A 14,363-nucleotide genomic window follows, 5' to 3' on the forward strand; every position below is an offset into this window, starting at 1 on the left:
ATATAATACGATTTATCATGATATACTCTCATGGACTAATTAAAGTGTATCATCAACATATTATTTCGGTTTTGACGATCGGATATCATCCGGACTATATAAGTGTTGAAATCTGTTGTGAAATCTGATAATTTAAAGAAATAACGAGTCTTATAACTCAGCCGATATAACGATTTACTTTAAGCAAACAAGGCTATGTTCCCTCCTTCTCCATAGAAACACAAGAAAATGTGAAATTTCCAAAGCATTAAACTTACCTTTTTTGACTGTTTGGAAAATTGCATTGAGTGAACAAAAAATTGAGCAACATGACAAAATTAACCAGCTTCATTGAGCTATATGATTAAATGCAATCACTGCAAGACCTCGTGCCCTGTCCCCCAGAGGGACTGCCTATCCATAGCGTCTGCCAGATCTGTGTCTTTATTTTCAGACTTTTCACAAGGTGCTCTACAGGGAATCAAAGCAAATCTGGTTTTTAAAAAAACGGACATTAAAAAAGTTATATAACGTTTGCACGGACCCTGAACCGATGTACCACGTGATGCGTACACAGACGAGCAGGCAAGATGGCGGATTATCTGCAATGTTTATTTCATGGGAGATTGAACTTTGCGATGTCTCCAGGGTTGTTCTGCATTGTGCTGCAACTCTTTTGTGGATAAAGTAATTATTTGAACGAATTCATTTTATTTTATTAACTGTTGTATGTGTGGTGAAGACCGGCTTTAAATGTAAAGGGATGCGATATGATATGCAGCGAAAGCCTGGCTGTTCCTTATGAACCATTTAATTGTAGTGCTTGCATGAGTGCTTAATCCACTTGCCAAATGCCTTGCAGTTGATAGCGGTTCTGTGCTACGTTGTTCTCTCTCTCTCTCTCTCTCTCTCTCTCTCTCTCTCTCTCTCTCTCTCTCTCTCTCTCTCTCTCTCTCTCTCTCTCTCTCTCTCTCTCTCTCTCTCTCTCTCTCTCTCTTTTGGATATATCTGGGTGGTCGTTATGTCTGGATGGTGTTTGTCTCTGGAGATATCTGGGCAGTGGTTATGTCTGGACAGTGTTTGTCTCCGGATGCGTTCAGGCGGTACTTGTCTCCAGATGCGTCTTGGTGGTGTTTGTCTCCGGACGCATCTGGGCGGTGTTTGTCTCCAGACGCGTCCAAGCGGTGTTTGTATCGGGTCACGTCCGGGCGGTGTTTGTCTCCGGACGCGTCCAGGCAATGTTTGTCTTCAGACACATCCAGGCAGTAATTAACGCCCCACCGCATGTCTACCTTCCCTTTCCCCTCCCTTACTCGACCCCCCCTCCCTCCTCTCTACTCTCTCCCTGCTCTATCACCCCTACCACTCTCTCTCTCTCTCTCTCTCTCTCTCTCTCTCTCTTCTCCCCTCTTTTTCTCCCTCTCCCCTCTTTTTCTCCCTCTCCCCTTTAGTATCCCCGCTTTCCAAACAAAGGTGCATCCCCTCATCTCTTACACATTTCACGTCTAACTGTGCTTGTAACATCTTCCGTTGTTGACAAAATCGTCTCTCTCTCTCTCTCTCTCTCTCTCTCTCTCTCTCTCTCTCTCTCTCTCTCTCTCTCTCTCTCTCTCTCTCTCTCTCTCTCTCTCTCTCTCTCTCTCTCTCTCTCTCTCTCTCTCTCTCTCTCTCTCTCTCTCTCTCTCTCTCTCTCTCTCTCTCTCTCTCTCTCTCTCTCTCTCTCTCTCTCTCTCTCTCTCTCTCTCTCTCTCTCTCTCTCTCTCTCTCTCTCTCTCTCTCTCTCTCTCTCTCTCTCTCTCTCTCTCTCTCTCTCTCTCTCTCTCTCTCTCTCTCTCTCTCTCTCTCTCTCTCTCTCTCTCTCTCTCTCTCTCTCTCTCTCTCTCTCTCTCTCTCTCTCTCTCTCTCTCTCTCTCTCTCTCTCTCTCTCTCTCTCTCTCTCTCTCTCTCTCTCTCTCTCTCTCTCTCTCTCTTCTCCCTCTTTTTCTCCCTCTCCCTCTCTTTTCTCCCTCTCCCCTTTAGTATCCCCGCTTTCCAAACAAAGGTGCATCCCCTCATCTCTTACACATTTCACGTCTAACTGTGCTTGTAACATCTTCCGTTGTTGACAAAATCGTCTCTCTCTCTCTCTCTCTCTCTCTCTCTCTCTCTCTCTCTCTCTCTCTCTCTCTCTCTCTCTCTCTCTCTCTCTCTCTCTCTCTCTCTCTCTCTCTCTCTCTCGCCCGTCTGTCTGTCTCTCTCTCTCTCTCTCTCTCTCTCTCTCTCTCTCTCTCTCTCTCTCTCTCTCTCTCTCTCTCTCTCGCCCGTCTCTCTCTCTCTCTCTCTCTCTCTCTCTCTCTCTCTCTCTCTCTCTCTCTCTCTCTCTCTCTCTCTCTCTCTCTCTCTCTCTCTCTCTCTCTCTCTCTCTCTCTCTCTCTCTCTCTCGCCCGTCTGTCTCTCTGTCTCTCTCTCTCTCTCTCTCTCTCTCTCTCTCTCTCTCTCTCTCTCTCTCTCTCTCTCTCTCTCTCTCTCTCTCTCTCTCTCTCTCTCTCTCTCTCTCTCTCTCTCTCTCTCTCTCTCTCTCTCTCTCTCTCTCTCTCTCTCTCTCTCTCTCTCTCTCTCTCTCTCTCTCTCTCTCTCTCTCTCTCTCTCTCTCTCTCTCTCTCGCCCGTCTGTCTGTCTCTCTCTCTCTCTCTCTCTATCTCTCTCTCTCGCCCGTCTGTCTCTCTCTCTCTCTCTCTCTCTCTCTCTCTCTCTCTCTCTCTCTCTCTCTCTCTCTCTCTCTCTCTCTCTCTCTCTCTCTCTCTCTCTCTCTCTCTCTCTCTCTCTCTCTCTCTCTTCTCCCCTCTTTTTCTCCCTCTCCCCTTTAGTATCCCCGTCATCAAAGTAACAGGTGGTAGTTGCTAGTAGTTATAACACCATAATCCCCAGTAAAATAACAGGCTTCCATCCATACTGGCTTGTAAGCCGAAAAATTGATTCCAAAAGGAAGACATCTTTTAAAAACCAATAACGTATTGCAAAAATAGTTTCCAAAAAAAAATTCATCTCGTAGTTGTTTGTTTAATTCCCCGGTATCAAAGCACATACAAATGATTATCGAGTGTAAAATATAATCGGCACCTTTTGTGGAAGAAAAACACATTCTGTATCCTTATAGATATCATATCGCTTTCAATGGTTTCACTGAAAGGAAAATAAAGCTGGCAGTTCTTGTTTCAGCCTCACTTGTCATGAGGCGGAGTTCAAGAATATCTGGCATTTTTGTAAAAAAAACTTTTGGCACGACGAGGCAGGAATGAAACAGCCAAAAAAGCCGAAATCTGTAGACAGTGCTGACCTCACACTTGGAAAGTCACTAAAAGTGGAATAAGAGCAATCGGCATACACTTTTCACAGCTGCATTAAAAAACATGTCAATTTCTTGGAACCTGGCTAGTATTTTCTGCACTGGTGTTTTTAGTTCTTTTCTTTGCAAAACACCATGCTTGGTTGACATGTTTGAGGCCCAAGTGGAAGAATCTCTCAAATGGGTTGATATATTTGAAGCCCCTCTCCATACCCCCATAAGAGCCATATCTGTTGAAATTGAAAATTATTCTGTCCCAGAAACTGGTTTAGAATCTCAATTAGTAATGTTGTTCAGATGAGTACTGTATCTGGCACTTGTCTGTGAATTCATGATTAAACGTTTCAGCAAGGCCCATCTGAAGGCTGTGAGTGCTGATGAGAGCACTTTCCGTAGGCTATCTACATATTAGGTATGCAAGACGGGGAGAACGTTTGACCAATCTCCATACAACTTCCTTCCTCTTCCTCCTACACCTCCCAACCTCGTCGTACTTTCAGTATTTTCCCACAGTATCCTACCCTGCCCTTTATTTCCTCTTTCCTTTATTTTATTTTTAATTTAACACCAGCCACCCACTTTTAATAGTTGATGCCCCATGGTAGGTGGAACCTTGATATAACCTTGAGCTTTTTGGGTTGACTTTCTCATTAATAACAGGCAAACAGACTCCGTTCCCCACTGGTCTCTTTGTGAATTTAACTTATTGTGCTATTCTTAAACAAATCCCATGAAGGTGGGTCCAGCAACGACTCATTTTTAGCTCACCTGGACTTTAGTCAGGTGAGCTTATGCGATTGAGCAGTGTCCATAGGTGAGTGAGTGAGTCAGTCCATAAACACTTCAGTCATTATCGCTTGAACCAAACACACCATTTTGATGAAACTTGTCTACAAGCTTCATATCTGATGCCTAACAAGGTTTATTGACCGTATCAAAATCTGCCCTCAGTAAGGGGGTCTATGGGGGTGGGGGTGGGTGAGGTTTGATCCCTCAAAATAGTTATTTGCTCTCTTCTCCGAAACTACACACAGAATTTTGATGAAATGTGACCACAACCTTCATCACCCATGATGTACCAAAGTGTATTGACCGCATCAAAATCTGCACTCATTGAGATGGTCTGTGGGGGGGGGGGTGATCCCTCCCTCCCCACCAAAAATATGTTTTTGCTTTTTTCTCCGAAACTACACACACGATTTAGATGAAACTTGACCACAACCTTCATCACCCATGATGTACCAAAGTTTTTCACAGCATTAAAAAAACAATCAGGGTCTAATGGTGTGCGGGGGGCTTTAGTGACTGTTCCTCCTGATCCAGGTGAGCTTCAGGGCACGCGGTCCTATATTTCATAGCATATAGATGCCCCATACGTGGAGAGCATGGACTGACCACAAGCTTAGTGGGTGACTTGCTCGTCGACATAAGGCAAAAAGCCTCGGTTGTCCACTGGTTTCTTTGTCAGTTTAATTGCTTCTGCTGTCCTCCAAGAAATCCCATTAAGCTCGCATGCACCATCACTGCCAATAGCATGTCACGTGCATTGGCCATGACCTGAGAAATGAACTCGTGCCTTCCAACACAACATATCCATTTAACGCTGTTCTGTTGAATAAGCAGTACCACCCAAAACCATCAAACTGACTGAGTCAAACCTGGATTTTCTGATCCATTGAAATAATTGGCTCGAGAAAAACAGTTTGCACAGAATGTTAAAAAAAACCCAGAAAAACCTAAATTACATCAACGTTTAGGGTGAAAAATAAAGTGACGTCATGCTTTCGGTTCCAAACCCAAACACATAATTGATATGTCTGGCCTTTGACTTGACTCCGAAGGCACATAATCTGATTGTGCAGAGGATGGACCTACTTGAGCAAAGGAGGGCATTCAAGGCCATCTATTTTTTTTTACATATGCATGTATGAAGGAGATCCAAATTCGTTTATTTGTTTTTGAACAGCACTAGAAAGCTTCCACGAGATTCGTTTATTAACCTCCGCCATCTTCGAAGATGGATGGAGGTTACTGTTTTCACCGCTTTCTGTTTGTTTGTTTGTTTGTTTGTGAACAGTATTATGGAAAAAACTCCGAGACGGATTTCGACGAAACTTGATGGGGGGTTAGGTATGGTCATGATCATGCCATTAAGATCATGCCATTAAATTTTGGACTTGGTCCCCCCCCCCAAAAAAAAAAATTGTTAGAGAATTTTTTTTTTGCATTTCTGCATGTTTTCAGTGATTTCCAACCCTCCCCCAATAAAAAAATTGTTACCCCCCCCACCAATAATAGAGAATTTTTTTCTTTCATTTCTACATGTTTTAAGTGATTTCCACCCCCCCAAATTGTTAGAGAAAATTTTTTTTTTTTTTTGCATTTCTACATGTTTTAAGTGATTTCCAACCACCCCCCTCTCCCCAAAAAAAGAAAAAAAACATTTTTTTTTTTTGCATTTCTACATGTTTTAAGTGATTTCCAACCCCCTCCCCCAAAAAATTGTTAGAGAAAAAAACGGGGTTTTTTTGCATTTCTACATGTTTTAAGTGATTTCCAACCCCCCCCCCCCCAAAACAAAATGTTGGAGAAAAGAACTATAACTGTCAGCACTGTTGACATCATATTTAATGAATAAGATATAAGGTTCACTTGAGTGACCCAGCAGTATTGGCGGCGGAGGTTTTGCACTCTCCTGAGTGCTCCCCCTCTAGTTAATCCTGCTTTCTTCAGCGTCTTAAACGGTCCGTCCACATATTACGTAAGCAAAAATGACAGAATTTTGAACACTCCCTCTCCTTTTATTTTCTATCCATACGCCTATGCCCCTTCCGTCCCTTCTCCTTACCACTATCTCCTCCTAACCTCCTTCCTCATCACCCCACCTCCAAACTCCACCACAAACAAAATTCGTACGATTTAATAAATAATATCCACAATGACATGTGATTCATATCATTTGACAAAGGCGTGTGGTGTGTATCAGCATTTGGCATGATCTAATCAATTCCAGGCAAAGATAAACAGATTGATTACTGATTCACTGCTTAGCTGTGCTTTATCTGAAGGAAACATCAAGTTTGCATACCTGGGCGACCAGAGTGTGACTTTTGTCGTCCAATTCCTGAAATACCACTGTAAAAGCATCAGTAAATCACCCATATTACAAGCTACAGCACGCTCATATCATTTGTGGTTTCCTAATGATTGATGGTCGAATTAATTTGCGTATATATAATAAACAACTTGTTTTGTTCTTCCTGCAGGTGTTGCCTGCTGGAATTCAACATCTAGCTTTCGGGACAGACAACATACACACACACACCTTCAGGCCATGTGCAGAAGAAGTGGCTGCAAATTCAATTTTCACTCTTTTGAAAATGAAGTCATCCGGAGGAAAATACTTCATACTGTACATGCCTTCGGAGGAGAGGTGCTAAGCTCGACGCAGAGGATGTAAGCTACGCACCGCACGCTTGTGCTATGTCGGAGAGCAAGCACTGGTTGTCGTTGAATCAGAAGACTGATAGTGGGCAGCACTGGACTGTGGAAAGAGGGTACATGGGCAAGGGGAAGCTCTGGCACCAAAGTTATACAGAAAACAGGCTTAACGATGAATATCCTCAAAGCTTTTCAGGTGAGGTTCACTTTGCCGAAGGTGGCAGTATTAAAGGTCATCGGATACTGCACACTCAGACTGCACAGCCTTTGAAAACCTGGGGATCTTTGCCTTGCCCTAGTGATATACCAGAGGCCTTGTATCATTCCAGCGCAGAGTACATAAAAAAAGGTTGTTTTCCATCTCCCGTTCACATGAGAGACAGGTCTAATGTAAAAACTTTGCACAATTTTGGACGGCCTACTCAGACAGTGAAGCAAGGAGAACTAGCTTGTGACACAAGTGGAGCCCCTTTCCATCCTTTTTCACCCATGGTACTCCCGTTGGGTCCACTGTTTCTGCCAGAAAGTCTCCAGGAGACGGTGTTCGATTGTACCCCCTTCACGTCACTGGGGAGGAAAATATACAACAGCAAACATTCAGACACGAAAGGCGGATGTAAAAAAGTGGGAAAATACGTGTGCAATTTTTGTGGGCGGACATGTGCAAAACCGAGTGTCCTCAAGAAACATGTCCGCTCACACACCGGGGAACGGCCATACCCGTGTCTTGCGTGTGGCTTTGCTTTCAAGACCAAGAGCAACCTGTACAAGCACCGTAAATCCCATGCACATGTTCTCCGGACACAATTATCACTGGAAGGAAACCATGAAGACATTGAGCCAGCAGCCTGTGATGAGCAACTTGAAGATCTTAATGAATCAGATGGTGCAGAAACGACAGACAGTGATGGTGGAATTTCCTTGAAATGTGAACCCAATGAGAGCCTAGGTAGACCACTGTCTGTTCAGACAGAACTTTCCCAAGAAAATCAATTTCTCGATCGTCGGCACCGCGTCCATGAATCATCAGCACAGGACCTGCATAGAACTGCCCCAAAAGATGGGTTGAGCGACCGGTTTATCAGCAGGAAAGACATTTCTCTGCAGAAACCACTCTTACAAAAAAGTACCAATGGAGAACCTCGGACTTTGAGAAGTCATAGTTGCACTACATATCCATCTCTTACAACTGCAGAAAATTTCAAGGGACACTTAAGAAGCAGTGAATCATTGAATGGCGTTTGTCTTAAGGAGGCAACAAGGCAGAACCTGAAGAAGCAACAATGGACCTGGGCTAAGCAGTACTACAATCAACAGCAAATGGACTCGAGACCTTTTTTACTACCCAGTCCCTTTAACAGTAAAGGTAGCACTGATTCAGGTTATTTATCCCATTCAGAGAGCACCGACTCACCCGCAGGAAGATCAATGATGTCGGATCATGGTTTTGGGTCTTGGTCAGAGATGATGCATTGCAATGATGTGTCCGAAGACACGGGAGCAGAGCAGAAAACTGGTCCAATCACAGGGTCGATGTTGAGTGGTAGTATTCAGGTATATAATAAAATTAATGAAAACAGTACAACGTGCATTCCTGTTTTAAGTCGCAAAATAAACACGGAGTCTCAACTTGGAGATATTGATCATCGGTCTCAAAGTGACCCATTAGCTACAGATAAAGTAAACCAGAGTTGCCATGAGAAACGTGAGAATGTGCTACTCGAGCTGAATTCACATGATGGTGCGACAAACTGGGTTTTGCCTCCACGCTCACTCTTTACTCCACATCGAGCACTCCGTAGGCAAAAAGCCATCGAAGTTTCGGTGTACACTTCTGATCCCACCCCTTCGCACAACAGGGAATTTTCAAGTGAGAGAGAGAAAGATACTTCAGGCAGGGAAAGTGAATTGGCAAGGAAAATATGTGATAGATGCAATTTGTCGACCTCCTTGCCATCTTTTGTCAAGAATTCTCCCATCCAACATAAAAGAAGGCCAGACAATTACATTCGTGATGGAAAAGGACAAGAGGAAAGTTTACGCAAGACAGATAGTGATATTGCTGAAACTATGTATTGTCAGGATGACTGTCGAGACAGCAGCATTGGTGGTAACAAGTCAATAGTCAGAGGTAGCAGTTTGAAGAAAGAGGAGAATGTAGAAAAAGTTATTCCACAAAGGGGGTTCAGTCTAGAAAGCTCTTTGAATAGCAACAATGCAAGCTCCAATGAAATTTCAGTTATCCAGCATAGCAAGGCAGTAGCTGTACCACCGTTATCTTTCCAGAAAGCACATTCTGATGATTTAGTTCTTTCATTCAACAGTTCTTCTCAACAGGGGCGAAAATTGGAGAAAACGAAGTCAGCGGAGCTGAATGTTACTGCTGAATGCAATCCTAAAGCTGAACCGCATGATAAAGTATTTCCCAAAAGTTATGACTCCCATCAGGCTCGTCCTCAGAGTTCCCTCACAGTTCCTGAGATTTTGGTCACGGATGAGGTGGACTCCAGGCCTGGAGCCATCTTGACTTCAGAAGGCATCAAAAATGAAGACTTCCATTGGCCAAAGAGGAGTGAGACATTGGCCAAATTTCCTGCGGAAAAACTCCCACCAAAAAAGAAGCGTTTACGACTGGTGGAACTTGCATCACTCTCAGCCGAGTCCGGTGCTGATTCCTTTACCTCTGGCTCACTGCCCCGAAGCTCCAGTCTCGAGAGCAGCTACTCATACTGCTCCAGCAAATTGACTTCTATAGACATGGTTGAAGATAATGAGAACAGGGTACAAAACGCACAGGTGACTGAACTTACAATTGGTCCTTCTCTAATTGGACAGGCCATAACAATGGCTCATAGCAGAGAGATACGACGCTCAAGATCGGAGCAAATTGTGACTTCATGGGAAGATACTTGTAGATCTAGTCACACAAAGAGTAAATCTTTTGACTTTGGGGACACAAACAAAGCACCACCGATATTGACAAATACAGGAAAAGGAACTTATCAACGCTTAAAGAATTGCAAACATTTGTCGACTGGTGATCCACTAACCAAAGTCTTTAGCTCTACTTCATTTTGTGAAGTTCCTGCAGCCTACACTTGGCCTAAGTTTCCATGCCCTAGACTTTCCAGAGCACCATGTGGAAAGACTTTTGGACGGGTTCGACATCAGCATTTGCGAAACACATTGCGAGAGACTGTACTCCCAATTACAACGATACCGAGTGTGATACCCACAGAAACTGGTGGACAGACATCCAATGTAGGTGGAAATGTTTTGTGCTTATCTTGCGTGAAAACAACTTGTCTCCCTCCTGAGAATGCTAAGCTTCTAGCTTCTATGAAAAATGCAAGGCACGAGTACAGTTTAACAAACGCGTACCAGCGCCATCTTTCTCTAACATACGACCACATTGCTCCAAGCTTTACTCAAACATCACAGAGACATAGTTGCTCAATGACAGCAATCGGCACTTGTTCTGAAAGACAAAGTGTTCATCTTCAAGACAGCAGAGAATACATGAAAGGACCTGATAAAGCCCAAGAGGAAGCATTCCTCTATCTGAAAGGCCTTGAAAGCCTGAAAGTTGACAACTTCGCTCGAAAGTCCCACATGGATGCACTTGATACATCAGAAATGAGACAACAAAGCCCTAGGAAACCCAAAATGATCATTCCAACTCGTTTGGAGGGCTTGGTACAGCCAATGTTTGGTCAGTCAATTTACACAACAGCAATGTCCTCTTGGAGCCCAGCAGCAAACAACTGTAAACCTGTAGTCATCGTCTGTTGCAGTTTGGACAGCAAAAACGACAGTTTAGATATTCCTGCAGGTGTTTCAAATGAGCTGAGGAATACCTCTGTCTTACCAACTGATGATTTACTGTATTCGACTGGAGCCTGCATTCTGCCTGAAAATGATGTCGGCACCCCAGATAAAGCAAGCCCAAAGCCAGGTAAAAGAACACTGTCACCTTCTTGCTGTCTTGATGAGAAGGAACCACGCCGACAGCCATCGCAGAAGAGGGTCAAGGAAGAATCTACTGAAGAGCAACACCAGGGTGAAGGCGTCACCAAGTTTTATTCACAGCAAACACAAACAACCACAGCAAGGACATCTGAGAGTCAAAAGCCAAGGAAAAAAATGCTTGTCCGACAGTTTTGTACAACAGAATGCATGGACAGCCCAAGAGACATTGAGCAAGAAATATCCAGTCACCGAGGTTTTAATGAATCAAAGAGTCTGATCTCTGAACCTTCATACACTTCACATGGTGTTAAATCCACAGTGGGAACAGAGCATAATTCTCGGTCCAGTACACCTTGCACTGAATTTTCAATACAGCGATCAACAGAAGATCTGTTAGCAAAACTGCCATATCTTGGGAGCCACGTTGAGCCTGGTCTTCCTGAGTTTGGCTTGGACTTTGTAAAAGTAGTGACCAACACATTTTCACATTCTACTATCCCTGTGCTTCGTCTGACCACCAGCATTGCTTTCCTGCAGAAAATGGCTGACTTTCATGGTGTGCCAGCAACAAATGACAAAAACATGATCACCGTATTTGTGTCAGACATGCTGCACCTAAGTCATGCCCTACAACCCTCTCTTGCATCTTCCCCTGCCACAACCTGGTGTCTCCTGTACCAGCGTCCAACTTCTGCTGGTTCTCCAAGCGAAGCACGAAGACTGCCTTCCCAAGGCGCTCCACTTCGAGTTGGCACTGTCACATATGCTTCGGATTTACATCCCCAGTATATCTCCACTCGCCATCATCTGGGACAGTTTTTTGGGAGCGGTGCCAATACCCCAGCAGCCATTACACCACCTCAGGTCTGCAGTCTTGTACAGCAGTCAGGCATAACACTGGTAAGCTGTCATTTTCCTCTCCACATGTTATATGCGAGTGTTTAACATGTTTTTGCTGGATGAACCCAGTATTGTTTAAGATTTTCAATGTGCTGATTAGCACATTGTCCTCTTGAAACTTATCGTAAATCTCAACTGGAATATGAGACATCCTTTTCTGTGATTGCACTTAACATATTTTTGTTAATGGGAGCTGTATAATAAATGCCCATTCAAATTGTCAAACATTCAGTTTGGTGGTCTATTGTAATACGTACTTGTCAACATGATAAATTGTGCTCCATATAGCATCAGGACGCGAAAGACAAATATGAAATCGTTGATGTTTACAAATGATGCCTGACTGCATTAAATTGTTTGCCATATAACCAAGGTAATTTTCTCTTTTAATTATTTCATTGGTGGTAAATGTTCACCTAAGCCAGGTGACCAACTACATGATTGAGGAACAGGTTTGATGGAAACAATGCGACATCTACATATTACAGACAGAACTAGAACGGCGCTCGGTAGAGCACATATCTCCGCCAGGCTGAACAGTTTATGTTTTGTATCCCACTGATAAGCAGGATCTGGATCTGGACCTGAACCAAAATCGAATCGGCTTGTTCTTGTCAGCGACACAACTCATCCACCAAGTTTTGTCCGAATCCGTCACAACTTTTTGTGATATCCTGCTATATATAGCTTATGGTCCCATCACTCAACAGTGAAGAATCACTTAAAGAATTCTCAGATCCGGATCCAGATTGGGATCTTCACCAAAATTAAGCGTTGCTCTCCTTGACCGGTCAATTACTCACAAAAAATGCAGAACGATTGCTTGAAAACTGTGGCCAAAATCACTTGACAGACAGACAAACAGACAGACAAACGCTACAGACCAACATACTTGGCCAAAAAGATTTCGCCAAGTAACAAGTAATAAACAGATCGCCAAACAGACAAATGGGTGAAAACACAACCTCCATCCACCTTCGGTGGTGGAGGTAAAATGAGATGTTTGATGGACCGGTCCCTGAGGCTGCATCACAAAGATACATCCTACTTGTCAACCTCTTCCATTCCCTCATATTTTCAACATCATTTTCCTTTTATCCCTGCTTCTTCCATTCTTCTTACATGATCTTTTTTTTGCTATCCTCCCCATTTACTGCCTTCTCTCACTTCACCCAACACGCAGATGATCCTCTGCTCTCACCAAGGTGAACAAAATACATTGAAGTATTGTGCTTACTGCATATTTACTCAAAAGCGATCCTTTTGATAGATTTCACCTATGACTATGCCTGGTGTTGGCTTAATGGTTAGGGTGGTGGGCTTTGGATCCTCCGGTCCTGAATTCAAATTCTGCTCAGCTGTTGAATTAATACCACGTGGGGTTAACTCGGCCTGTCATCCGTCTGAGGTCGGCAAAATGAGTGCCAGCATGCTGGTATACTGTGTCGGAGTGGCGACCCGTCCAGGATTGTGCCCAATATAGTGTGGTATGACATGTCATCCCGTAGGATTTTTGTGCTAAAATTGATTTTTTTTGCTGTATTGGGTTGATTTGGAGTCCTACGACTGGAAAATGATGGGGTTCAAATTTTCCGACTCCTCGACCCCCCCCCCCTTTCGTCCTGGGACCCTCCAGACTGACCCCTCGCCTATCTTCGCTAATAATGATTCAATTTCCATGATCTTTGGGTCGTTTAATGGGGTTTAGATCATACTGACTCCATTTATGACACTCTCGAAGTGACCGGAAGTGGCTGTGAGCGACTTCCAGTGGCTACTACAGATTTCCGTTGACATTCGGCGTCATACTCAGGGTCCTTTTCATACGAGCCAGAAACATAGTCATGTAGTACCTCTTTCTAGGGGTTTTTAGGCATGGGAAAATGATTGGTGCAGTTATTTTTGTGATCAGACTGACCTGTGATGAGATGTATAAACACATAATATTTTTTTAAGTTGCACAAACGTTTAATAAGCGAACAGATACAAATAAAAACAAAGGGATACATCAAGAACAAAAACATACAGAACAGTTTAGATAGTTTTTCATGGAAACTAATTCAAGATGACAGCTTATTCATCAACCTCATCCTCGTGCACATCTTCCCTTATTACATTTGCACATTCCCTTGTATAACATTTGCAGAGTGGAGTACAAGGCAGGCCGTTCTTGCAACAACTGCACCTTCCTATGCAACCTGCTTTACATGCACATTTTGGTGAGTTCAATTACAGCTCGAGGAGTGGGGAGATTGAGACACCTCACAGGAACATAGACTCCTTTCTCTAATTGTCAGCCATTGTGTTTAAGAGCAGGAGGATCTGGGCAGTTGGCCTGGTATGATTTATCGTGCATGGCAATATAATTTGCTCGGGTGATATGGGGTAGCGAGGCAGCGTGAGTTGGGGGCAGCATCTCTCCTTCCAAGTTCTTGGAGCGAAACAGTTCCCATCTCAATGCTGGCAGAGTTATGGGACCTGTGGAACAGTATACATGGCATATGAACTTCTCCAAACCCTTGACTTGTGGTGGCAGTTCACCATTGACTAGCTCAGTTCGAATAGGACCTTTACCGAGCTCCCGGAATCAGTTGATAGCTGAGTCATCTTCATCAAGCTTCATGTATGCACCAACCCAGGTTTTCTTGGTGATACCCACAAATTTCCCACCCCAGTCAGCACCAGAGAAGTTGTGGAGTCCAATCGGGCCTTGACACTTATGACGTCCAATCACTTGAACTCGCTCCAC

General features: G+C 43.8%; 1 protein-coding gene across 2 annotated transcripts in view; it reads left to right on the forward strand.

Moving 5' to 3' along the window:
* LOC147017440 (transcription factor HIVEP2-like) overlaps nt 1–14,363 on the forward strand; it is a 97,392-nt gene that overhangs the window by 60,354 nt on the left and 22,675 nt on the right. For both annotated transcript variants that reach the window (XM_085847100.1, XM_085847101.1), the window contains exon 2: nt 6,571–11,614. In XM_085847100.1, the coding sequence (XP_085703226.1) occupies nt 6,788–11,614 (4,827 nt within the window). In that variant the 5' untranslated portion in view covers nt 6,571–6,787. The remainder of the gene's footprint in view (nt 1–6,570; nt 11,615–14,363) is intronic.

The sequence above is a fragment of the Eptatretus burgeri genome, chromosome 11 (genome assembly GCF_056783735.1).
Source record: "Eptatretus burgeri isolate ZD-2024b chromosome 11, Ebu_testis_v1, whole genome shotgun sequence".
NCBI classification, from domain to species: domain Eukaryota; kingdom Metazoa; phylum Chordata; class Myxini; order Myxiniformes; family Myxinidae; genus Eptatretus; species Eptatretus burgeri.